The sequence below is a fragment of the Pseudopodoces humilis genome, chromosome 1, assembly GCF_049639895.1.
Source record: "Pseudopodoces humilis isolate 2021_Gansu_Grassland_sample_001 chromosome 1, ASM4963989v1, whole genome shotgun sequence".
NCBI lineage: Eukaryota > Metazoa > Chordata > Aves > Passeriformes > Paridae > Pseudopodoces > Pseudopodoces humilis.
In genome coordinates, this window is record NC_142200.1 from 10,802,973 (window position 1) to 10,828,133 (window position 25,161).

Below are 25,161 nucleotides of genomic sequence, written 5' to 3' on the forward strand. Positions count from 1 at the left end.
TAGAATACAAATGTTAAATTCTACATAAAAGATACATAATCATTAATGGTAACTCATCCTGGAAGGCAAATCATTTTAGTATCTACCCTGTCTGTTCCTGCGAGATAGAAAATATTGGAACAAAACAAACAAAACCAAAAAAACCAACAACAGGAAAGCCCAATTGAGAAAACTTGGCAGGAGTTTTTATGTTTTATCTAACTGAGCAATAAAACCATATTCCAGAAAAAAGCTAAAAACTGAACCTCAACTGCATATGTGTTCTTGAAACAAGCCAGGAATTGTGAACTAAGTTGCACCTGGAAAGGCTAATAGTTGAAAACAAAATATTAACCAGTAGTCGTTGATGAAGTTATTGATACATGTAACTTACATCCAGCAGGTTTAAAATGTGTTCCAAAATCTGCAGACACATCATAATATTAAGATGAGGCCAGAGTTGTAGGACTCATGCTTTTGAAATCACAACTCATACAGAAGAAGGTAAAGAATACACAGATAACTTGGCTCAAGCATGAATGCTGAAGATTTAACAGGATGACCTTAATTTCTTCTTAAAAAATAACCCCACCAAAACCACATGTACATATAGTATGTTTTAAGGTAAATCAACAGCTTTAACTGTAAACAACTAGTAACACCTTTTAATAAAAGGATTTTATTAGGCTTCAGCTCAGCTGATATTGCAAGTCAAGTGTTTAGTAAGACAAATCTGGATTTCAGGCAGCAGTAACAGAATGATGTCCTCATTTTTTTTAATAATAATTTCTATTATGTTTATTTAATTTGAGTTTTTTTCCAACAGGTCGGCCAGTTGCTATAGTGCTACAGCTTGAACTGAATGTATCACTACAGCATACACCCCTTCCTCAGGCAATTATAAAGTGGAAAGTAAATCCAAAGTCAGTTATCAAGATTTCTATCTTAGTTACAAACACCTGGAAATTAGAAATTACAACATAATGGTGGGGCAGTAATAATTTTACAGTTATGTAGAGAGTGAAAATTACACTGTTTTGCGGTCTGCAACTTGGTATGTTCACTCTTAGAGTAGTGCCAAGAACTCGATTAAACTCAGAGATCAGTGCTAAAATGCATAAAGATGGGAAACAAATATATTAAGCATTCAAGCTCTAATCCTAGGGAGTCTTGAGATACCAGATTTGAAATTCACCTTGTCAAGCATGTCCTATAAATCTCTAGAGGGAAATGATCCAAAGTCCAGTGGGAAAATTCTTTCCACTAGTTTCACTGAGTTTTGGATAGGGCTCCAAAAACACCCAGAACTCAAGGACAGCTACAAGAGAGCACCCAGAATATCATTTTCCAATGGTATAAATCATTAATCTATGACTCCTAAAGTTCCTGAGATACCAGTTTATGTTGAAATCAAAATGTAGGATGGGAGGGAATAGGTACAGGGGTCAAGGGACAACAAGCAGAATAATACGATTTCAGAACGTAATGATTTCATGATTGGGGAAGAGCAACACAAACAGTGTCAGAGCCCATGAACTTTCCCAGAACCAGTAATCAGAGCGATATTTTAATGACTGCTATATGTGTGGGGCAATAAAAGCAGACAATTTTATTGTGTTGCATAAATAACCAAGCTGTTTACTCTCCAACTTTTCTAGTAATTTAAGCACAAATAACTTTAAAATTTTAACACTGGAAAAATTACATTGATTCAAAAAAACCTAGATGTTAGTTATGTGCAGTGTTACATGGTGCGTGCACACAAGCTGTAAACCTGAGAACACGTACAGTAAGCATTTTCCACCTATATAGTTCTACGATTAAAGCAAAGGTCTCCTTAGTGTTGCAACACATCCTATGTTGTGAAACAGGAGCAATTTGTTTAAGTGACAAATGAAAACAGCTTACCTAATCCTTTTAGAAGATCCTATCAATTAAGAAAATAAATGCTAAAGGCCTTCAAACGAAAAAGCCCACCTTACAAAAAAAATGTGTTTTTCATGATATTTGTATTCAAACACAGCAGGAACTGTGGAAGTCTAAATAAAACCAAGGTAATTACACTGGCTTTTTTCTACACTGATATAAATTTAAATAAGTTTTTAAGAATACTCAGTTTGAGCCATAAGTGGCAGTTCTATATTTCAGGACAGTTAATCAAATCCTACCATTTAGCATTCAATTAATTATTTTTAAAAAATCAGACTTACATTGTTTTTTCATCTCCTTAAGTTGATCCTTAAAATACATATATTTTTCATTCCCTTGAAAATCTGAGTCACTGTTCTTGCTCTCCATTTCAAGGAATTTTTCTTGCGCCAAGTTTTCTAAATCTGGTAAATTTTCTGGTTTTTCTCGTTTTACCTGTAAGGAATAAGAAATAGAATGTATTCATTATGACACACTTTCAAGACATCAAGCAAAAATTCAATAGCATGATCTCAGTTTCTTTTGACTGCAGTTAGGCTTCCTGCTCTGAAGCCATAACCTCCAAGTTACCTCTATTTCAGTAAAAGTAACTGTGAAATGTAGATATTAGCTTCTCAGTGTCATTTAACTCACTTGCTGGGTATTTCTCACACCCGCTAAAGGGAAAACAGAACTGACCGGCAGACAAATTTACCTGTGTGAATGGTGAAGGCAAACATGTTAACATGAACCAGCTTAACACTTAATGAGAATGAAATCAAAGTATATAACTCTGTCCAGAAAGCAAGAAGATAACAGAAAATCTGACGTAACTTTCGTTAAGAGTTTTGTAAAAACCTCCACTCACCACTTCAGAATCAGGTTTACAGAAGCCTATAATCTACATACAAGAGTAGTGTGATGACACCAACAAAAACAGTACCGCTAATGTGAAAGGAAACCACCTCAATTTATTTGTGCTGCGTGAACTAGAAGCACTAAGCCATATAAACAGGCAAAAACACAGTTTCTTGAAAAGCACCTACTTACAGCAAATACATCTGGAATGATCTGAAGAATAAATACCCAGAAAAGTGAAATCATCACACAGACAATATTAAGATATTCTAAGTATGCAAAAATTGCTTTGGGAACCCCCTAAAATGAGTAATTGGAGTTTTCTGTTTCTCAAGGCAACATTAAATTCTAGGGAACTGTAACTTTGATAGGTCTTCATTAGAACTAGCTTACATGTGGTAGGGACTGTGCTGTGCAATGATGGTCAGCAACAGCACCAAGTCAGAAAGAAGGTAGACATCTGTCAAACCCTTACTGCTAAGCATTTTCTGAACCAGAAAAAGGCCACTTCTATCCCAAAATCATGTCAAAATATGACAATCTAAAGAAAAGGAGGTAAGCACCATATCTCCTAAGCTATTCTTCCCCTACTACACACATTAAATTCTGCCTTTTACCAGACCCTGACACTATTCATTGTGAAAGACAGGAAAAAAATGAGCCTACTGAGAAATAAAAGCAGTCCACTTCATCAAATCATTTACAGGTTTGAAAGTTTACAGAGATCCTGGAAATCCTATGGAATATATTTTGTTTCAGGAGCCAAACAAATAATAAATGTTCATGTAAAAATGGACTTAAGCAGATACATAAAATGAAAAAAAAAACCACTTTACTATTCCTTAAGCAAAGCAAAGTAACCCATAGAACTATTACTTCTTCCAAGAGAAAAGCCAGTTTGGCACATTTACTTTCAGCAGACGCAAGTTGTGGCAAGAAGAAAAGTAAGTAAAAAACATGCACTACCAGGTGATAGCATGAAGTTTTCAAACACACCTGGAGATAAAAGATCACCTACCACAACGTCCAGCTGCAAATGGGAAAGACTCAGTAATACTTTGGTACCAAAGGAACACATTGACTATGATAGACTAACAGCATGTCATCTGAGATGCTTAGACAGCTGCAGGAGCCAGACAGGAGTGTAGAGTCCTTAACCCATGAAACCTGACCAAAAGAGCAATGGAAAACTAAGCATCCTGTGTGCCTGAGTGCCATGAGGACAATCAGACACACTCAAATGGTTTGCCTGTGCCAGCATCACAGCACACTGCTACAACGAAAAGCCTATCACAACCCCAACCAGCATTGTTCAGTACTCAGCTGGAGAAGGAATTTGGCCATCAAGTGTACACAAGAACAAAAAGGCAGTTACTAAATCAAAATTAATTTAAAATCCAAGACATTATAAAAGAATGCTTTGATCTGGACTCATGCAGTGCAAACATATTTCTTTCTGCAACATCATGCTGTTTTTACCGACATTCTCTCTTCAACATAAAATAACATATAGACACACACAAGAATAGTCCAAATAACAGCCCACCACTAAGATCTGCCCTGATGACAAATGAGAGCACTATGTCCAGATCCCATATAGAAGATGCAGCTGTGTATACTAAAAATAACCCTGAAGTGATTCTAAGTTGCTGAGACTGACACAAAGAGTAAAATAAATTATGTAGACATTCATTACAGGCATCCATCAGTAGTAAAGACAATGCCAATAATCTTTTCCTCTCCACAGGGACCACATTACACATTGATAGAGTTACATCAGGATCTCTTTATCTTTTCCTTGACTCACGGAAGATTTGAGTGCAGATATGCATCGACATAGCACCTTCAATCATACCCTCAGACTGAGAGGCGAAAAGAAGGGCACAGCTAATTTTAGTTCAAACAGTGGTTCTCAACTCCAAGAATTAAGACTTTACACATATAAGCAGAGAAAAAGGCAGGAGCTGTAACTTACAGCATTATGCTACCGAAGAGGACATATGTTTGAGAAGGTGCGTTACATCACTCTATGCTGGTGCTACCTCACCTTGAGTGCTGTGTGCAGTTTTGGGCACCACAATGTAAGAAAGATATAAATTTGTTAACGAGCACCCAAAGAGGGGCTGCAAAGATGGTCAACAGTTTAGAGGAGGAGCTGTATAAGAAATGTCTGAGGTCAGTCCAGAGAAGAGGAGACTGACGGGAGAACCTCATTGCAGTCTGCAGCTTCCTCATGAAGGGAAGAGCAAGTACCTACCTCTGCTCTTTGGTGGCCAGCAACAGGATCCAAAGGAACAGCATAAAGGTGTGTCAGAAGAATTTAGGTTGGGTATTAGGAAAAGATTCTTTACCCAGAGGCTGGCCAGGCACTGGAACAGGCTCCCAGGGAAGTGGTCACACTACCAAGCCTGGCAGAGTTCAAGAAGCATTTGAAAAATGCTCTCAGACACATGGTGGGATTCTTGGGGGTGTCCTGTGCAGGGCCAGGAGCTGGACTCAATTACTTTTGTGGCTCTTTTCTACCTCAGGATACTCTTATGATTCTATGATATGCACACAAATAAACTTTGTCTGTGCCACTGTAGAGCTACAAAAATTTGCATGAAGATATTTTACTAACCTCAAGAGAATGGTTATATAAAACTCTCCCTCAGCACCTAACTAATCACACAGCTTGCTGCCATAGGTCTATCAAAGTAAGAGCAAGCCTGCTATGTGCTAAGGGCAACATGAACAATTCCACCAGCTGTCAAGCGAATCAAGAGAAAAAAAAAGTTATTCACACCAGCTATATTCCCAATAGCTGTATTCCCAATTCCAATACATTACTAGATTGTGAGGACAGACCAGCACATATGACAAAGTCTCAGACAACCACCTCATACAGAAACCTAGAGTCAGGTGTGAGAGATGCTCAAAGAATGCACTTTCTTGTAGTTTAACTTCTTTCATGTTTACAATTTAAATTCAGTTTCTGTTCACCTCCACATGATTGCTTTCATTAGAATGATTAGTAGAGACACCATTCCTGACCACACTCAGTACTGTACCACACACATTCTATTACTGAAATGCAAGGTAGACCTTCTGGAAGGTCAACACATCACAGGTGAATAAGGCATGTCCACCCACTATAATAACAACCAAATATATTTTGCTGTGCACAAGCAATTTTTCTTTGGTGCTGCACATCCTATGCCTTGAAGAGAGTTGAGAGTGGTCTACAGAACAACATAAATGAAAACAAATGAAAGAAGACGTCCCATCAGTCCTAGATCCTCACAGTGGGACAGAACTACAACACCTTATACACTGCATCAACACAACACCTTTACAGGTTCATTGCAGTTTTCTTTAGTTCTTGCCACACACCCAATCCTACTCTACAGATTCTTGATGGACGTAAGAATGATGAGATCAGCATAACAAAATGTTTGAGGACAATACAAACAAAGGGTATGGCTAATGGACAAGGCAAAATTATCAGTGTTTGGGGCACCAAGCTGGGGTCCTGTTCCTTCTTGTTCTCTGAAGCACATCAGATAAATGTGTATCAGAAGACCTGAAGTCATTGGCATGTTCAATTCCTCAGAATAAATTACTTCACATGAGAACCATGAAAGACACATTAAGCAAACAACTGTTCGTTTAGCAGTGCTGTCAGCCAAAGCCAGCATGCTAAGTAACACCTTGCAGCCATTAGTCAATCCATTGAGAGCTACACTGATTTTGAAATGGGGTGGAGGCATACACACCCTACAAAGCATCCTGGAAATTACATGTAAGGATGAACTGGGAGTGTTCAGGACATATGGTGAAAAGAAGTATCAGTCACAACAGCTTGTTTACAACAATGGAAAAAGCAAAAGCATCTGCTGTGCCATACCAGCAAAGAACCACACGGGTTTTTACACTGGGGCTCAGCAATAAGGAGACCAAACATGTTATATATAACATACATATACATATATGATCTGCCAGAAGTCCTGATAAGAAAACACATTTGCAAACACTAAAAACATAATTGCTTAGAAAAACGTAGCTGTAGTTTAACTATCAAAATATACATTTACTCATGGCCTTACATCACACCATTGAATCAGAGTGATATATGCAAAGGGGTTTCTTTGACAGGTAGTGCTTTATGAAATGAGCCACTTCATGACATGTCTTCTGCCAATATCCATCTGTAAGGATACACCTTCCTCTCGTGGATTCTTCCACTGGGAGTGTGTCTATTCTATGCCTAAACTGTTAAAACTATGACTCAAAAAAATCAGCGTTTTTGAAAGGCCAGCTTGCAGAGCCTAAGGGAAGAGTAAATGCAGGGTACTCTAAGGGACAGTCTGGGAAATTTTTATTTAATCAATTACCATAATCACCAAGTCAAAAATAAATCGTTCCGTTCCAGACCAATCTCAGAAGGAGTGAGGTCAAAGGTACCATAGACTGAAATTGGATCAGTTTGTGGTATTAGTCTCCGTACAGTAAGGGATCAGTGTCTAAAAAGGCACAAATTAGCACAACCTTGCACGCTGCACTGCAGCATTTAATAACTGTCCTGCCCTGTCCCAAAACACTTCACAAACATTAAACAATTTAGCCTCAAACACCCATTGTGACATGTACCATATATTTTACAAATGGAGAGGCTGTTGCATTAAGAGGTGAATAACTTGGCCTAAGGTTGCACAAGGAGACTGCGGCAGAACCAAGAATAAATAAATCCCAGTTCTGTGCTTTGAGCACAAAGCCATCCTTTTACCTTCTCCTTTAGCTGAGGGAAAGTTCAAATTAACATGTGCATTTGGTTCACTCTCTATAAAGAGGCCTGAAACAGCCTGTGGCTGCTTGGCAAACTTTGTGATAAAAGAACAGCATTCTGCCTGTCACAGAAATGCTCCTCCAGTCTTTGCATTGCCGTGGTTCAGCATGTGACACTCCATGGTTATTTTTTAGCCTTTTTATTCTTCTCTCACTAGCACAGAAGTCCTTTAGCTGCGTATTTTTATCCTGTCACTGTTCCAAGGTACTCTTTCTCAGGGCTGTCTTTTATGTCCCTGGTATTTGGAAGCTTGACAGTACCATCCATTTTATTTCTCAGAAATTTCTTGCCATACCTGAAACATGTTGCAGTTTCCTCTAATCTGTGATACAATCTATGAAAGAACTATCTCTTCAAAGAATTCAGAATTCTCATCATAGTCTTTCAAACCATGCATTATTTGTTCCCTGTAATTTAATTCCTGTAAAATATGGACTTCTGAAATTTAATTTATGTCTATTACTGACATTTGAGTTTTGTGAGGTATAGAAATATTTCTGCTTGCTAATGAACTTTTAAAATACCAAGGCATCTGACAGGGCAGAATTTCTTCATTTTCCTGATTCTTTGTTGTTTCATTTATGATGATTAGTCACTCGGTGCTATAAAGCTCAGAGGTATGTAGTTATTTAGGTATTTAAATTATTTTGGGACAGCACAAAAAAGGTTATGGTGATCTTTCCACCTAACTCTAAACTCAGAGTAATTTAGACTGTATTTACACTACAGCCATGTGCCTCTGCATGTGGTTATGAAACACTGACAGCAGCTGCATCTTTTGAAGAAAAACTTCATACAGTTCCTGCTGGGACAGAATTTCTAACCTTTGAGAATTTGATTTTGTGAAGGAACTCAATCGATTTTTCAGACAGCCAACTTCAGGACTAGGTGTGCCAGCTACTGCATCCTACAAAGACCCAGTTCAGAACCTGGGAACCTCACTTTTTCTGAACTGACATCACTTTGAAATGTCTGAACCAGACAAGAACATATCTAAATCTGCTTATTTCAGAGAACAAATGCCAAGAATTGACTGGCTACAACAGTAAGTATGGACACTGTCAAAACAGCCTCTCTGAGCATCTCAAAACATAGGGAAAGTAACTATTCTTCCTTTATTTATCTCTGCTATGCAACAAAAGCAAACAGAATGCATATCACTTTTCTTTCTTGTTTAAAAATTCCTACATCCTATTATTTCATCCTTACCTCACTAAATAACTTATTATTACAAATATGCAGCCTTTCAACACATATATTTATTTTACCTCAGGGTACATCAAAGTTTGCTGTGATTATTTATTATAACAAATTTTTTTCACTAAGAGGGAAAATAACATGGGAGCTAAGTAAATTTGTGGGTTGAGTCACCCATACACTTTGTGAATCATGTGAGAACCAACTCTAAGTGAGTCACCACTGTAACTGAATCAGGCTGCAAAATTTCAACTCAACCTAAACAGTCATTTATTATTCTTCAATGGCTAGATTCAAACCCTTAGCAAATATCAGATCATTTGTTGATGCACAAATAAAACACTGCACTTGGAAACACCTGCAAGGACAGTCAAAAAGGATATCATCATTCAGCAGCAGGAGCTGCAGCATGAGCACAGCTCAGCTGCAGCAAGGACTGCCTAAGGGCCCACATCTGATTCAGGAGATTCAACACCTCTGTACACCATGGCTGCAGGGCTGGGACTCCGGTTGAGCAACACCTTCGCAGACTATTGTGAAATACCAAGAGAGGCAGATTTGTAAGGGCTGACCCACACTTATGACACATACTGCCTTAATAAACTGGGCCAGCACAACAGAAAATCACTGTCAGCACGATTCAAATATCCCAAAACTCTGCTAAAGTAACAGTATGAAGGTGAGGCAGGGTTGCCGGGGTTCCAAAACAGCACATTAACATAGTGGCTGTAGCCAGGTTGTCCCCATAATAAAATTGCCTGTATCTTCCACAGTTTTCTTTCCCTACTTTAAACATAGCTGCACACGTTCAACCCTTAAAAAGAAAATAAGCACTGAGGGGCACACACTGTTTCCAGGTATACTGGGATGTGTCCAAGCAAGCTCTCACAACTCCTGGCACTCGTCAGTCATTTCAGTAAGGCTATTCATGGATTTTGGCCACCCTGGGTGCTTTCTGTCTCCTGTTTAGAAAGGAACCATATATATAGGGTGGGATTAATGCAAATGAGCACCAGGTGAAGAAACAAAACTGCCTGTGTGCATGCAAAGTTTACAGCCTGAACAGCATCTCTAGGGGTTCCCATATGTTAGAAGTTTCACCTCAAGCAAAATGCTCTATTCCACAGACATTTTAATAGAAAAAAAAAAGTAAAAGTACCTGTTTCTATTTTCCCCAGTTACTGACTATAGTAGAGAGAAGATGGTGAACTCTCATTTGTTTCTCTCCAAGAAACAAATTTGTGCATTGCTTTTAAAAGTGCAAAGGGGTAAAAATAAGCAACAAAAGAGGATCTTACTGAAATACCAGTATTAAAACTACCTGTTACAAATAATGTAAAAATGGTTCACAAAAATAGCAGTAAATGTGAGTATTAAAGGTGAGGTTTTCCCAAGGTACCAAAGTGAAGAAAGCTCATGGATATTTAGCACCTTAATCCTTTCACCACTTCTGAAAGTCTATCATTTGCAGTAAGGATTGAACTAAATATTCTGAATTACTTCAACAATGCAGAAATTCATCTTCATCTTGTTTTCTGTATGTTTTTTCCACATAGGAAGTATGAACATGACAAAGCAAAAACTTCTACAATATTATGGTTCAAGACATGTTGAAGGAGCAAGACTATCTTCTTCTCCTCATACCTAAAAGTTCTACCATAGAGTTTATATGAAAGTTTATTTTGGTGCACTAGAGATACACAGCATCTTGCTCTAAGTAGTTTTGCCTGAGCACAGATGAAGGCATGTAACACCAAAATCAACTTATAACTTTATTCTTATAAAAATGTTGCTTTGTTTTAAAAGTGTTTTAGAAACTGTGAGGCAGATGGTGCATCTGTTTTGGCGAGGTTGATTCAGCAGATGCATGAGGCTGTTGAACCAGTTTACCAAGCTGCTGATTAATTCACATATTTAGCAAATACATTAACATGGATATTACAGCTATTTTTCTTTCTTTAATACCCCACTCAAACTGATGGGAATTTAGACATTGATTTCAGTGGCAGCAGAAAAAGGCCCTACGGTGATTTTGGATTAACAACCTGTTTACTCTTGTATGGCTCTGTTTGTTTGACTAAGATCACTAAAACCCATGTTTTCTACAGTCTGGAAATAAAGGGCTAAATCCTAAAACAAGTATAGTTCAGTGTTATCTTCAAAAGCTCCTACAAAACCCTAATTTATGCTAGCTGTGTAGCTTATTCCTCTATAAATACCAAGTATGACTTATCCTTTGAAGATACATACAGCAACCATTGTTAAAATCTGTTGTTTTTCCAGAGGGATGTGTTCCGTATTCTTTGGGTATACCTCCAGTGAAAGTAAGGCAAGCTTTTTCAATTTTTACCCCTCTTGGTTTTTCTTTTTCATTCATCTGATGAAATTATTGTCCTCAAAAAGTTCTTCAGCACTGACAGCATTTCTTCTTCATACTCTCCAAAACAGTAGTGTCAGTCATGTCGTCATTTTTCATTAGGAGTAAATGTAAACTTTACACTTTCAGGAAACAGCAGTAAGATACCTTAAGTACAGACTCATGCTTCAGTCAAATTGACATTAGTTGAAAAACACATATTCTGGATGAAACTTGCAGCCTACACTCACCAAATTAATATATATTTATTAATATACAGATCAGGACAGCAGTAATTCCATCAGAGTGAGTTCCACCTTTAACACAGAACAGTGAATTCAGTGATAGCACAGGGCTGCACTAAGCAAAGCAAGCAAAAACCCAACGAGTGCAACTGTACTAAGCCTCCCAATTTCCATATAAACTGGGAATACCAACCTTACTTATACTCAGTGGGTACAAATACCTCACTTGTCCCAGTCTGCGTGTGGTGGCAGAATTGCCTTTTATTTTGCACTTCACTGCAAAATGCCATGGAGACAAGTCTCTCCTTTGAGCCTTTCTACCTATCACATTTTTCCATCCATATTAGTGATGTTTACTTATCCAGCTTCCTGTTGAGACAGCCCTCAATGGAGTTATTAGCCACTAAATCCCAGGCCTTACTTCCAGTCTTATCCTTCTTGATTTACCAGTTCTGGCTGACAGCTTGCACCTCTTCCATTTTCTTGCCAAACACTACGTGCTCTCCTAGTACATGCTCGAGTGATTATTTTCCCTTGCACTCCACACTCTGAAATGGTAACATACCCTTTTGCTGCATAGGTGTCACAGGATATCTCTGTTCCCCAGTTTTTACAGGTTCCCTGAAGGCAGACAGAGAAGGATGTTTTCAACCGCAATTCTTTTCCTCCTCTTTGCTTACAGGTCCATCTTTGTAACTTAGCTTCAGAAGAAGAACTGGATCAGAAGATGAGCATTTCAACTTAGCCTTTGCCTCTAATATGCTAGATAATGTTGCTGTTCCTTTGTAGTTACCATTTTTTGCAAAGAGAAGGTGTGCTGTGTGACAGCCTGGGTTAATCTTGTTTATATTACCACCCTACACATCCTTCCCGTTGACCTTCCAAAATCCTTGGAGTCTATCCACACCTTTCCGGTTATCTATCACAGTATCAAGAGGCTGGTTCGTGCCATCAGATAACTGATGATGCTAGTCTCTGTCACTCTACCTGTTTGATTTTCAAAACAAACACTTTACACTCTCTTTCTCCTGGTCCTCCTGCTGTGGGAAAGCTCCTAACATACATTTGGGAATACATCTTTAAATCCTTCTTCAAAATCCTTGTTTTACACCATTTTCTTTTATTATGATGCTTTTACAACTGTCTGATTGTTTCTGCGTGTCCTGCATGACTGAGCCCAACTTCCTGATTCCAGTGCATCCCTTCTGTACTGAGCCTTGCAAAATGGGGTACTCAGAACTAGGACAAAACCTGAACAGATTTTTTGTTATAGATCATTACATAAGTATCTGCATCTTAGTTCAAAGCCTCATACTCTTAGTTCAAAGCTTCATACTCTCCATAATAAAGGAAACCTGAAAAACTGTGAACACTTAAGCACAATACTAGCAATAGCAATTCTTAACTGTTAAGTGGACTGGATTAAATCTGGTATCTGACTTTAGAATACGAAGCATACAAGAAGAGTTTTTAAAAACTTGTTTTGCAACTCTCTTGTGACTCTTGCAATTCATACACAATGCCTTTTTAAAAAGCTAAATGCAAATAATCAATCCAGGTTTAAAATTATTACTAGAAATTAAATAATATTCCAGCTCTCCAGCATGTATAGACTCCCCCATTGCACTCAAGCCCTTAATTTTACTATTGGAAGTAATTAAAATCCAACTTTAATTTTTTAATAGTTCATATTTAAAATAAGAATTTCTGTAAATGAGACTGTGTGACTGTGAAGCAATTTACTCATGTCTTTAAAATGTGACAGCAGGGTAAGAAGAAACAGGAAAAAAAGAGAGTTCTCATCTGCAGTTTTAAGGCTGAAGGAAACAGTTCTGCCTGAGAGTCTGCAGGGCAAGAGGGAAAAACAGCATGAACCAGAACAATTCCTAAGTGGAGTACTCTTCCGATACACTGTTAAAGTGCTGTTTGTAAAAGCAAAATAAATCTAAAAGCTTAGCCTCAAATTTAAATACAATTTTCTTAATATTGATTTGGCTGACAAGAAAAGGTGTTAAGAGTAGAAATCTTATTTGTCTCTCCAAGAACTTACTGACACAGGATGACACACCTCTATGAGTCTGGACATAATACCAAAAAAAAATCAGTACTTTTTTGACCATCAAAAACATTCTCATTATGCTGTCTGATAATCACAGAAATTTTATGCTGTCCATGATTAGAAACTGTCATTTACCATAAGATTTAAAAGCATAAAAAAGTAATTTTCTTCTAAACTTATCACTCTGTGCCTGCAGGTATTTTCTTTCTGTTATTTTTAAACTCAATAGATAGATTTTTTTTTTTCTTATTCCTCAGTTTCTGCAATGCTATCACATTTGTCCCCCAAGTTCTTTCAAGCTGCTAGCACAAGCCCTATGCCAGCCAACTGTCTTGGTAACACCTCTCCTGCCATTTGAACTTCTCCCTACATCTTCCTGAATTTCCAGTCTTCTTACATTTAGGTTTTGAACTCAATCTTCCTCTTTCTCATATAACTACTTTCCCTTTTTAGCTTCTTTTGAAGTTCATCTCATCACCATTCATCACAATTTTTAGTAGTGCACTTTCCTTCTTATAACCCTATCAAACCTGATTTTCCTTCATTTCTCTGACGCACTGTATATCACATGCTAAACTGATTCCTGTCTTATTACTAGCCCTAATTATGGGATGCTTACATTCTTTTATATATTACATTCTCACTGAACACCTGCTGAGTCACTGGCAAAGGATTTAGGGAGCAGATGCAGGCTGCCTCCCCTGCACACAGGGGACAGCAGTCTCACAAGAACAGCAGTCTACACTGACCTCCTCATGGGCTCTTTCTCTCCCAAGTGCACCCACTGGTACTTAGGATTACTTTGCCCTAAGTGTTTCTGCTGCACAGTTTCCTCACTGTCAGTGACCTCCTTAAGTTCACCTCATTATAAAGTGAAAATACACTATCCCAAGTGGAACAGTATAACTCAGTGTAAGTAATTAACCTTGTAATTTCATCTCACAATTCAACAGGAATCTTCCTTATGAGTACATGTCACATCAAAATACTTGATCTGATTCTACTCGGTAGTTATCTACAATCAGATGAAATTCCAGCTACATCTCAGCCAATCATTTTATATTTTGGTCAGTTCCTGTAGTTTAACTATTATCAATTCCCATCAAAGAATCATTAAGGTTGGAAAAGACCTCCAAGATCATCAAGTCCAACTCCTGACAATCACCACCATCATGGCACTAAGTGCCACATCCAGTTGTTTCTTTAACATTTCCAGGGATGGTGACTCCAGTGCCTCCCTGGACAGCCTATCTCAAGGCTTAACCACCCTTTCAGGAAGAAAGTCTTCCAAATGTTCAACCTGAACCTCCCCTGGTGCAGTTTGACGCCATGTCCTCTTGTCCTGTCTCCTTTTGGCCTAGGAGAAGAGGCCAACCCCCATCTGGCTACAGCCTCCTTCCACAGAGTTATAGAGAGTAGCAAGGTCCCCTCTGAGCCTCCTCTCCAGGCTAAACACTCCCAGCCCCCTCAGCCATTCCTCATATGACTGACTCTCTAGACCCTTCACCAGCTCCCCTGTCCTTCTCTGAACACAATCCAACATCTCAATGTCCTTCCTGAATTGCAGGACCTAGAACTGGACACAGTACTTGAGGTGTGGCCTCACCAGTGCAGGGGGACAATCCCATTCCCCTTAGTCTTTGTCTCCTGCCATGCCATATAGAGTCATTATAACATTTCTTGCTTGATGAATTTCTCTTCTTCCCCAACCTCAGCAGCCCATTCCATTGTTCAAGGGATTTTAGTTTTGACAGGAGACACAGCTCACCTCTGAAAAACATAGGGCAGCTGATACATGACCTTGTTTGTCAAGTTCATGACAGAATTCCTGTGATGAGCAATGAGGAATCTCATCATGTTATATAAAATACTACATGCTAAAGAACCAAAGAAGAACAGGACAAACAACTCCCTGAGGAAGTTATGGATTGCAATCAGTAAACAAATGGATCATCAACTGGTCAACCAGTTAATTGTTTGCATGACAGAATAAGACATGCCTGCTGCAAAGCTAGGTAACAAATCTGAAGAAAAAAAAAAAAAAAAAGAACACCCAACTCACTGGCAGAAGAAAAAAACCAACTCTTTTGCAGAGTCACTAACTCAAAATGGAATAATTAAAACTCCCACTTCAGAAGCTGCCACTTTGAAGTGGAACTGCAGATCTCTATTTGCATATTAGGAACGCTTGTGTTGATTTCCATGCTCCATCTGGCCAAGAGATTGCAGATGAGGATGACAAGGCTCTGAATTAGGACAAATCAAATGGATGCAGACTCATGAAATCCTGCAGAGATAATTATCAGGCTCAAGATGATGTAATTAGTATATTAGCATGATTTCCTCCTTCAGCAGTAAATACATTTTAACAATATGTAATGTCTTTATGTCTGCTATTTAATATGTCAGCCTTGTTAAACCCCTTTGCATCCTTTTGTTTGGTCAGTTGCACTGCTGTAACTCCCTGCTTTGTCACAGACAACTAAATGCACAAAAGATGTTGTAGCAAAGATGCAAACTGTAGTACTAAAGCTTTAGAGATCTGGCTATCCAAAGAAATCCTCTCCCTAAATTAGACATTCAGACCTTGTATGAAATAGATGGAGAAAGTCAGTGTCAAAAAACAGGAATCACAAAAGCCAGCTATCGAAGCCGACAGTCTAAGCGACAGGGAGTTCTACTCCTCTAATGCCAATGAGTGCCTCCTCCACAAACCCTTTCCTTTAGTCAGTTGCTTAAGCCAGGCAAATCCTTCCTCATAAACAATGAGGAGAGAAATCCACATACTATCAGATTTAATATCTCAGTGGTTAAAACAGTCATCAGTAAGGTGAGTGACCTGTTTTCAAATCTCTGCTTAGCCCATATTAGTTGTCCTAGCCCATAGGCTATTGGGTATTCAGGGGTAAGACATCTCGATCTCTCCTGTTTGAAGTTGTTCCACTTTGTATAACTAATTAAAAGATAATTGCAGCAAGTATTTGAACCTGACTCTCCTACATCCCACGTTATTGCCTAACCATTCAGCTGTGGATTCAGTTTCTCATTTTGTTTCTTACATCATGTAAGCACTTTTGAAAATCCTGCTCTCTGCATTTTACATACAAATATTTACAAAGCAGAAAGTTATTTTCATTTCAGAATTACCACTACAAATATCTCCCATTCTTCTCCTATACAGTCCCAGCTCTCATGCTCAGTGGTGAAAACTAGCAATTATATAGGTGTTTTTTTTGTTTGGTGGTGGTGGGTGTTCTTTTCAAACCTTTTCTCACCATACAACCCCGTTGTGCAAGTACAAAATCAACTTTTTCTGTGGTTCTTAGCTTTCATTTCTTGCTTGAAGAGGGTGATGAGAAGCCTCAAGCAGTATTCATAGATAGCAGAATAAAGGGATATTGATATTTCACAATGATTGATGATCGCTCCTTGGAGTCTAAAAATATGGTATGTGCTGCAGCAGGCACATGAGGTGATGAGCAGCTCTCTGCCCTAAAGAGCTCACAGAGTAAATGATGGACCTGGCACAAAAGCAAAGACACGGTATCAACCACACATCGGGAGAAACACAGATTACAAATCCAGCATAATGATGCACAAGTGAAAGCTTGCAAGGTGTTTCAAAATAAGGAGAGCCTGGCAAAACAGGCATTTGTTCAAGGAATGTAAGGGCACTGTGAGCTAATAAGAGAAAGACATCAGACTAGGGAAAAAGTACTTCAAGAAGTAGCACACATGACAAAGTAATTCAAGGAAGGCTGTTCCACTGGTCTACACAAGCAATGCATGTATACATTTATTTTACAGTTATCCCAGTATAAAACTGGCAGATCCTTTTTATTTTATTTCAGCTTACATGTTCTCTATAAGAATTCAAAAAAAAAATAAAAAATAAAGGAAAATCCTAGCTAAAAAAACACAAAAACAAAACAACACAACACAAACACATACAAGAAAAGCAAGACTGCAGAGAACACTGATATAACTATTTTAATTCTGTTACTGGCAAAACCTCCCCCGTAAACAAAGCCAGAGTTTCAAAATGTGAAGTAAATATAGTCTGACATGAGGAAAATTTTAGAAATGTTGGGTGAACACTGAGTTAGGAAAAACTAAGAGTGCAACACCAGTATTGTGAAATGTTAAATGCAACACTACACAGCAAGCAGTTGAAGAACTGATTTAAAAAAAAAAACAACCCAAAAACAAAAACCAACAAAATTTTGGCTCTGCAAAGACATACTGGTTCATGTATGCTTTCCCAAAATGTTTCTGCGATACAGCATCCTGTTAGTTTTCAGTTCACAGGAGCCCTTTCCTTTAGCAGAGGCTTGTGGTGACACAGGCACAAACTCCTAGAACAAAATATTAGTCTTTTACAATATTTAATTTTTGTAGAGACTTAAACATCTAAGTATGTCATTACAAAATTAAATGACTCAGTATACATGTAATTCAGATGAACCAAAATGCATTAGTCATTCAATAAAAGAGGCACTGAGATTTCACTAAAATATCTTTACAGAACAAAATAACATATATTTACTTTACTGAATGGTTGCTGTGAAAAGCACATAAAACTAAATCCTGTAAAAACCGCCCTAATTTGCCTACCCTGAAATCAGGACAGCTAGTTCGTGACCTGAAGCAGCACAGCTAACTCACATCCATCTTCCAACCCATGTTTTGAATACCAGAGTAAGAGGAAGCAATATGTGATGTGATCCCAAAGCAAACAAACTGGGCAAGAACTCACTAACCAGCAGCAGGGAGCTCCCTGCCAGGTGGGATTCTCACCAGGGGCAGAGTTAACTTCCATCGGCTTCCTATTCGTGTAGATGAGATGGTGTTCCTTAGGGAACACTACCAACAAGGAGCCCTGCCATCAGGGCACAAAACCAGAAGCAATGCACTATTAATATTAAAACTGCAGATTGCAATGGATTGCAGGGACTGTAAAAGTGTAAAAGAAATCCCAGAGATGTCACCAAGAAGCTGCTCCCAAACAGTGGTGAACACAGTACACATCACCAGTGGTCACCAATGGTACTTTGACAACTCAGCCTCCTTGGAAGTGGTGGGGGTACACTCCACCATCCAAAGCTTGGACTGCTCAGCTGTCCAGGGCTCCTCCCAGGGTAGGCAGCCATGGAGCCATGCTCAGGTCAAATCACTGCTCTGCTCAGTGAGGAGCAGCCAAGAGAAGCCATTGGGCTTCACTTCAGGGGTGCTGCTCAGGAGAGCAGTAGGGTCTTTGAAAAAATTTCTCCAAGGTATAAACTTAAGCTCCGTTGGAATAAGAATTACAGATGTCTGCTAGAAATACTACACAGAATAGAAGGAACAATCCAGGAGGGTCTTGGAGTGTGTGGAAGAGAACTTCCCGACAAAACTGGTGAGGGAGCCAACAAGGAAAGGCAGCTCTGCTGGACCTGCTGTTGTGAATAGAGAGGGACTTATGGGTGATGTCACAGTTGGAGGCTATCCTGGGCATGAGGATCACATGACATGATGACAAAGGACAAATAAAAGGCAGAGCTATTTAATAACTTTGCTTCAGTCTTTCTGTTTTTCCTCAGCTGTCTGAGCTGGAAGACAGCGAGCACAATGAAGCTCCCATATCCAAGGGCAATTGGTCAGTGACCTGCTAGAGCACTTAGGCACACACAAGTCCATGGGGCCAGATGGGATCCACCAAAGAGTGTTGGGGGAACTGGTGGAAAAGCTGAGCAAGCCAATCTCCATCATTTGTCAGCAGTCCTAGCTCAACAGGGAGGTCTCAGTTGACTGGAAGGGAATCAGTGTAACACCCATCCACAAGAAGGGCAGGAAGGAGGATCTGGGGAGTTACAGGCTTGCCAGCCTGTCAGTGCCAGAGAAGGTTGTAGAGCAGATCACCTTGAGTGCCAACACATGGCACATACACGACAATCAAGGGATCAGGCCCAGACAACATGGGTTTGTGGTGAATGGAGTTAAACCCAGCTGGCAGCTGCTCACAAGAGGCGTTCTTCAGGGCTTGGTATTGAGGCCAGTCCCATCTAATATCTTTATCTATGATCTGGGTGAGGGGATCAAGGACACTGTAAGTCAGTTTGCAAATGAATGTTAACATTGAGGTGCTGGTACATGTCCAAAGAATGGCAACAAAGCTGCTGATGGAGCTGGGGGTGTTTAGCCTGGAGAAAAGGAGGCTCAGGGGGGACTTTATGGCTCTCTTCAACTCCCAGAAAGGAGGTTGTAGCCAGATGAGGGTTGGTCTCCTCCCAAGTAACAAGTGACAGGAGAAGACAAAACAGCCTGAATTTGCTTCAGGGAAGGTTTAAATTGGATATTAGGAAATATTTCTTCACCAAAAATGTTATCAAGCATTGAAACAGGCTGCCCAGGGAAGTGGTTGAGTCACTGTTCCTGGAGGTGTTTAAGACATGTAGATGTGGTACACGAGTTAGTGGTGAAGTTAGCAGTGTGAGGTTTATGACTGGACTCCAAGTTCTTAAGGGTATTTTCCAACTTTAATGATTCTATTAATCTATCCTATGGTTCCAGGCAGAAAGCTATGACTGAAGGACCAAGAAGCAGATAAAAACTTGCATTGTTTGGAAGCTGGAATCCCACTACTTCAGGTAACAGGAATACAGCTCTGCTTCCTCTTCCAGCTGTGCCTAGCTAAGAGTTTCAGAAATGGGGTGTTTGGGGAAAAAATTCTGAGGGAGTATCTCAAGTTTTTGGACTAGTATGAGTACTAAAGGAAGTACTGGTCTTAGTGGTTTATGATGGTTCCCATGTGAAGCAGAAGAATCCATCCCTACTATCCATGTGAGTCTGCTGCTTGCCCAGAACCTGGATCACTGATGCTGCAGACAAATTGCCAACACTTACCCAGCCCTCCAAATTCTACCCCTTGCTGCCATCCCCTGTGGGACATAAGTAACACAGTCAAAGGAAACTGAGCAGCTCAAATGGGAGAGCTCAAAGCAAGTATCAGATGGCAGAAATACCAGTGGCACCCTCCTCAACCCTTGTAGTAAATGGAGAGGCCTGGCTAACTGATATAACCAGCAGACTGATGCCTGTCTGCACAGCTGCTGTCACCAGTAAGACTTTGGTTTCTTTGACTACAATGCCCCATTCAATGCAGATGGAGTGTTAAGAAGATATTAAAGTCACCTGACAAAAATAGTTCTGTGAAAAGATTACAGTTCTAGTGAGGATGACTTTAAACTAAATTCACTGAACAATGAAGCCTTTGACCAGAGGTAAAGAAAAGAAGGATAAAGTTTGTGTAAGAAAAGGCCACATGGGAAAGTTACACATTTCTGCTTGGAGGGAGGGCACACACAGGCTAACCCTTGGGTGTCTGGGTACTACAGAGCTTGGCCTGCAAACAAGAAGAATTGGAAGTCTGTGGACAGTCAGAGTGCTCTGATGTCAGCGGGATCATGGAGATTAAATGGCATAGCATCCAAGACTGGGAGAGTGTCATAGAAGCTATTCAAGGAGAAAATGGAGAAGAAGAATGGCAGTTGCACTTTCTTACAAAGCACCTCCTTGCCTATGCTGAGGTCCAGCATGAAACCAGAGACTTATCTGACAGGAAACTCCTGGTCAAAAACAAAGGCAAAAGAAACATGAGCAATGCAGCCTGGGCCTGTCATAAACCAGCTGTCCAAGGGGATGATGAAGTAGATAATGCTGCATTCAAACAGTGACCAAAAACAACCCAATTACCAGACTTGGTCCTCATTAGAGCCACATGGCATTGCGCAAGCAATCTAGGGTATTTCTAGACTGGATGAGTGATAACTTTTTAATGCAAATGCTAGAGAGGACAAACAAAGGTAAAAACCTATGTGACCTCTGTACACAAATATGGAAGAAAAGTGGCAAATGTGGTCACAGATAGCAGCTTGGGAGCAGTGACCACAAGCTGATTGTATTCAGGATCCAAAAGACTGGGAAGGTAAGGAGAAGAAATAGGACTAAGGATTTCATGCAAATGGCCGTTGGATTATACAGGACATGGCTCAGCAGAACCTCCTGGTACATTAAAGCAAAAGGTGCCATCTTAGCTGATAAATTTTTGTAGGAAACTTACTGCCAACGGAGGAACTAATAATAATCCTATTTTACGAGAAGATTGGCATTTCAGTAGAAGACTCACTGACTAAGCAAGGAGATTCTTAATGAACTGTAATGCAAAGGACAGCATACAGCAAAAGTACAAAACCACTACTTTGGCACTTAGGAACAATAATGAGAAAATCAAAGCACATTTAGAATGAAAACAAGTGATGGATGTAAATAGCAGCAGGACAGAGTTGTGTAAATTCAGAGGAAATGTGAGGATGTTACTGAATGGAGAAGACAACCCAGTGGCTGTGCAGATGAAAAAGGCTGAAGTACTGAATACATTTTTGCCTGCATCTTCACAGGCAAAGATTACTCACAGATTTCCAGATGTACCAGGATGGTTTTAGGGACAAGTTAGGAATGAGTTAGAACAGCTGATGTATTCAAATCTATGTGGACAGACACAATTGATCTGAAAGCACTGAAAGAGTCAGCTGATGTGTCACTAGACCTGTCTCTCATCTCCAAAAAAACATGATCATTGAGGCAGACCCCTGAAAACTGGAGAAAGGGTAGCATTGCCTGGCTTTAGCAAAGACACAGACAGGCAACAACAGGCTACTTTAGCCTACCCCCAGCCCTGGAAGGATTACATACCACATCCTTCTGGAATCCACCTCCAACCGTACAGAGAACAAAAAAGTAATCAGCCACAATCAGCACAGACTCATAAAGGGCAGTTAATGCTTGATGAAACTGATGAATGCTTTCTGTGATGAACTGACCTGAAATGCAGATGTAGGGAGAGTGGTGGGTATATTCAAATGGTCTGTTGGGTAGACTGCAAATTACTGGGCCAGCCAGCTCAGAGGGTAATGCTCACAGCAAACACCAGTTTGCCATCGAACTGGTAGTCTATACCAAGAGGTGTATTGTAAAGCTGAACAGAAGAGCTGAATATGTTCAGTATCCTCACCAAAGGCCTGGATGATGAAACCAAATGCATTTTCAGGAATCTTCTAGGCATAACCAAGTCAGTGGCATTTGACACATCCAACACTAGAGCTTTAATCAGGAAGGACCTTGAGGAAAATCAAGACCGGTAATGCCAAGTTCAAGAAGAGTTCTACAGATTTTCTATGGGCAGGATAACCCCAGGCGTCAGTAGACACTAGGAACTGGATGGCCTTGTAGCAGCTCTGCTATGGTAGATGCCAAGTGAAATTTCAGGAAACATATTCACTGCTAATTATCAAATTGGATATGGCTACATATGGAGTAGTATGGCTGCCGGACAACAGAAGTTCTTCTTCCCTTCTATGAAGCTTTGGTCAGGCAATAGCTGAAATACTGCATCCCATATCAGACTCCCCAGTTCAAGAGGCATGTGAGAAACCTAAGTCTGGAAAGGGGCCATGGGCTCATGACTGACAGAAGCTGAAGAAGGTGGGGTTTTTTTATATCCATAAACATGAGGCCAAGCAAGGCAAAACACTATTTGAAGAAGAGTTACAAAAATGGTGGAGAGCAAAGCTTTCCTCAATTAAATGAGGAAATGAAAATGTGCATAAAATCGTGGAGGTTTTTCTGACAGTGCTATCAACTTAATGCTTTCTTTTTTAAGAAGTAAGACAGCAAAGGATGTCTCTTATCCAGTATGTCCAGTAATAAGCAGCCCACAATCACAACTTAGTTGATTAAATTTATATATCCAAGTTGGATCACATATCTATTTTATGACACTGTTAATGGAGATTAAAAGGCATTTTTATATTGACCAACCCAGGAATCTCAAGGACTGATATTAAAACTTTCAGATTATGATCTATCAAAATAGCTTAAAACCTATACTGTATTTTACTTAACTATCCAGGAAAACATTTTATCCCATTTGGTGTAGTTCCGATCAGAGCATGTACTTCAACTGAAATTTCATCAAGTTTGTAAGAAGGGGTCCTAGCAGGTATTCATCCAGACCTGTAGTTCACCTCCTCCCATCAGCACTACAAGATTTGTTATTTAGAAGTTATTAAGGGGTTTTTGAGCATTAAGGGAAAAAACTGGCTGCAAGACAAGGATCTAGCTGAAGATTCCTCCCTTTTTTGGTCCAAGTGGGTGTAGCACTGCAAACTTTAAATCGGATTTTATCTGCTAGTACCTAATTATTAAATAGTTTGTGTGGCTTTATATTATATGGATTTGAAGTGAACTTTCAGATTAAGAATTTTTCAATTATGTAACAATGCCCAGAGCAGGAGCTATTCATTTACATTTATTTTTTTAAATCATCAAATATATGAGTAAGAACAGAGAGATAAATTATTAGATATCCTGAAAACTTTCCAAATATTAAAATTATGGAGGTGGAAGGTAATTTTTAGATAGAACAGTATTCCAAAACAGGTTTGAAACAGAGAATAAATGTCATTTTTTTAAAGCTCCATAGCCATTCAACATAAATTTCAGGATGCAGCAGTGCTTGTGGAGACTAGATTTTCTATACAGTTTATTTTTTGCTTTATTCAGATATGGTACCTCAGATCAAAGATCCATCCAGCATATTCTCTTCTCTTTAACAGTGGCAGAAGCAAAAGGCTGGAGCAGAAATCTAATGAGCACCAAACAGAAAGATCTTTTCCTGTTTCTCACCATATACTTTCCCTGCAACTAACAACTTGCAGTTTAGGGATTTACCAAGACAGTGACTGTATTTGAATCTTTGCATCTAACAGCTGTCAAGGATTTTTTTCTTCTATTAATTTGTCCAGTAGCTTTTTGAACTCATTAATGATTTTGGTCTCCATAACATCCTGTGGCAACTAATTCCACAATGTAATTATTCACTGTGTCAAAAGTTACTTCCTTTTGTTGATTTAAAACCTACTGCTGGATAATTTCATTAAATGGCTCTTCATGTAACACATGGTGAACAAACACTTCTGTTCCATCCATGACTACACACTGCTATTACAGTCACCTCTTACCTGAATTAACTGACAGTTTCTCCTTGAGCAGAAGTGGCGCCTGTAATCCTGTATAGGTGCTTTTTGTTTTAACTGGATTTTCCCCTTATCATAAAACAATCTCTTTCTATTAAAAATTTACCAGGTAAGTAACTGCTGAAAAGAACTAGTATAAGGAGGGAGAAACATAAGGAGTTTGGGTCTGAGTTTTGTGGGGCTTGGAAATGGCCAAGTGTAAACTCATGCTGAACTGTAATAACCATTACAACTCCAGTGACCTGTGCTGTGCACATAAACCTGGGTTTATAGGATTTGTCTGATATTTGTTTATAAGCCTGACTGATGAAGGTGGCCAGACATCTGCCAACCAAACTGATCGATTAAGGAAGATGACTTGCTAAACTCAGGTCCAATTAGTCCATAGAGGGCTGGTAGAGACACACATAATTGATGGGCCAGCTCTGTGCAGATGCAACTGATGGGCCAGATTCTCCTAAGATAGTGTTCAATGATATTTCCATATGCTCTGTCAGATTTTATCTGCCAAGAGATACAAAGCACTGCTGTTAGTGGGAGAAAAGGCAACACTGCTGAGTCTTCTCCAAGGGCAGGTGACCAACCAACAGCCAGCTCCAGGTTAGGCCAGAAGTAGGTAAGAATGGGATTCCAAAGCCTAAATAGGATGCAAGAGGGGAAGC

The 25,161-nt window shown here is 39.4% G+C and overlaps 1 protein-coding gene across 2 annotated transcripts in view; it reads right to left on the reverse strand.

Moving 5' to 3' along the window:
• The window catches only part of NSMCE2 (NSE2 SUMO ligase component of SMC5/6 complex), a 125,482-nt gene that overhangs the window by 64,404 nt on the left and 35,917 nt on the right, over positions 1–25,161 (reverse strand). For both annotated transcript variants that reach the window (XM_014254483.2, XM_088057283.1), the window contains one exon: positions 2,190–2,343. In XM_014254483.2, the coding sequence (XP_014109958.2) occupies positions 2,190–2,343 (154 nt within the window). The remainder of the gene's footprint in view (positions 1–2,189; positions 2,344–25,161) is intronic.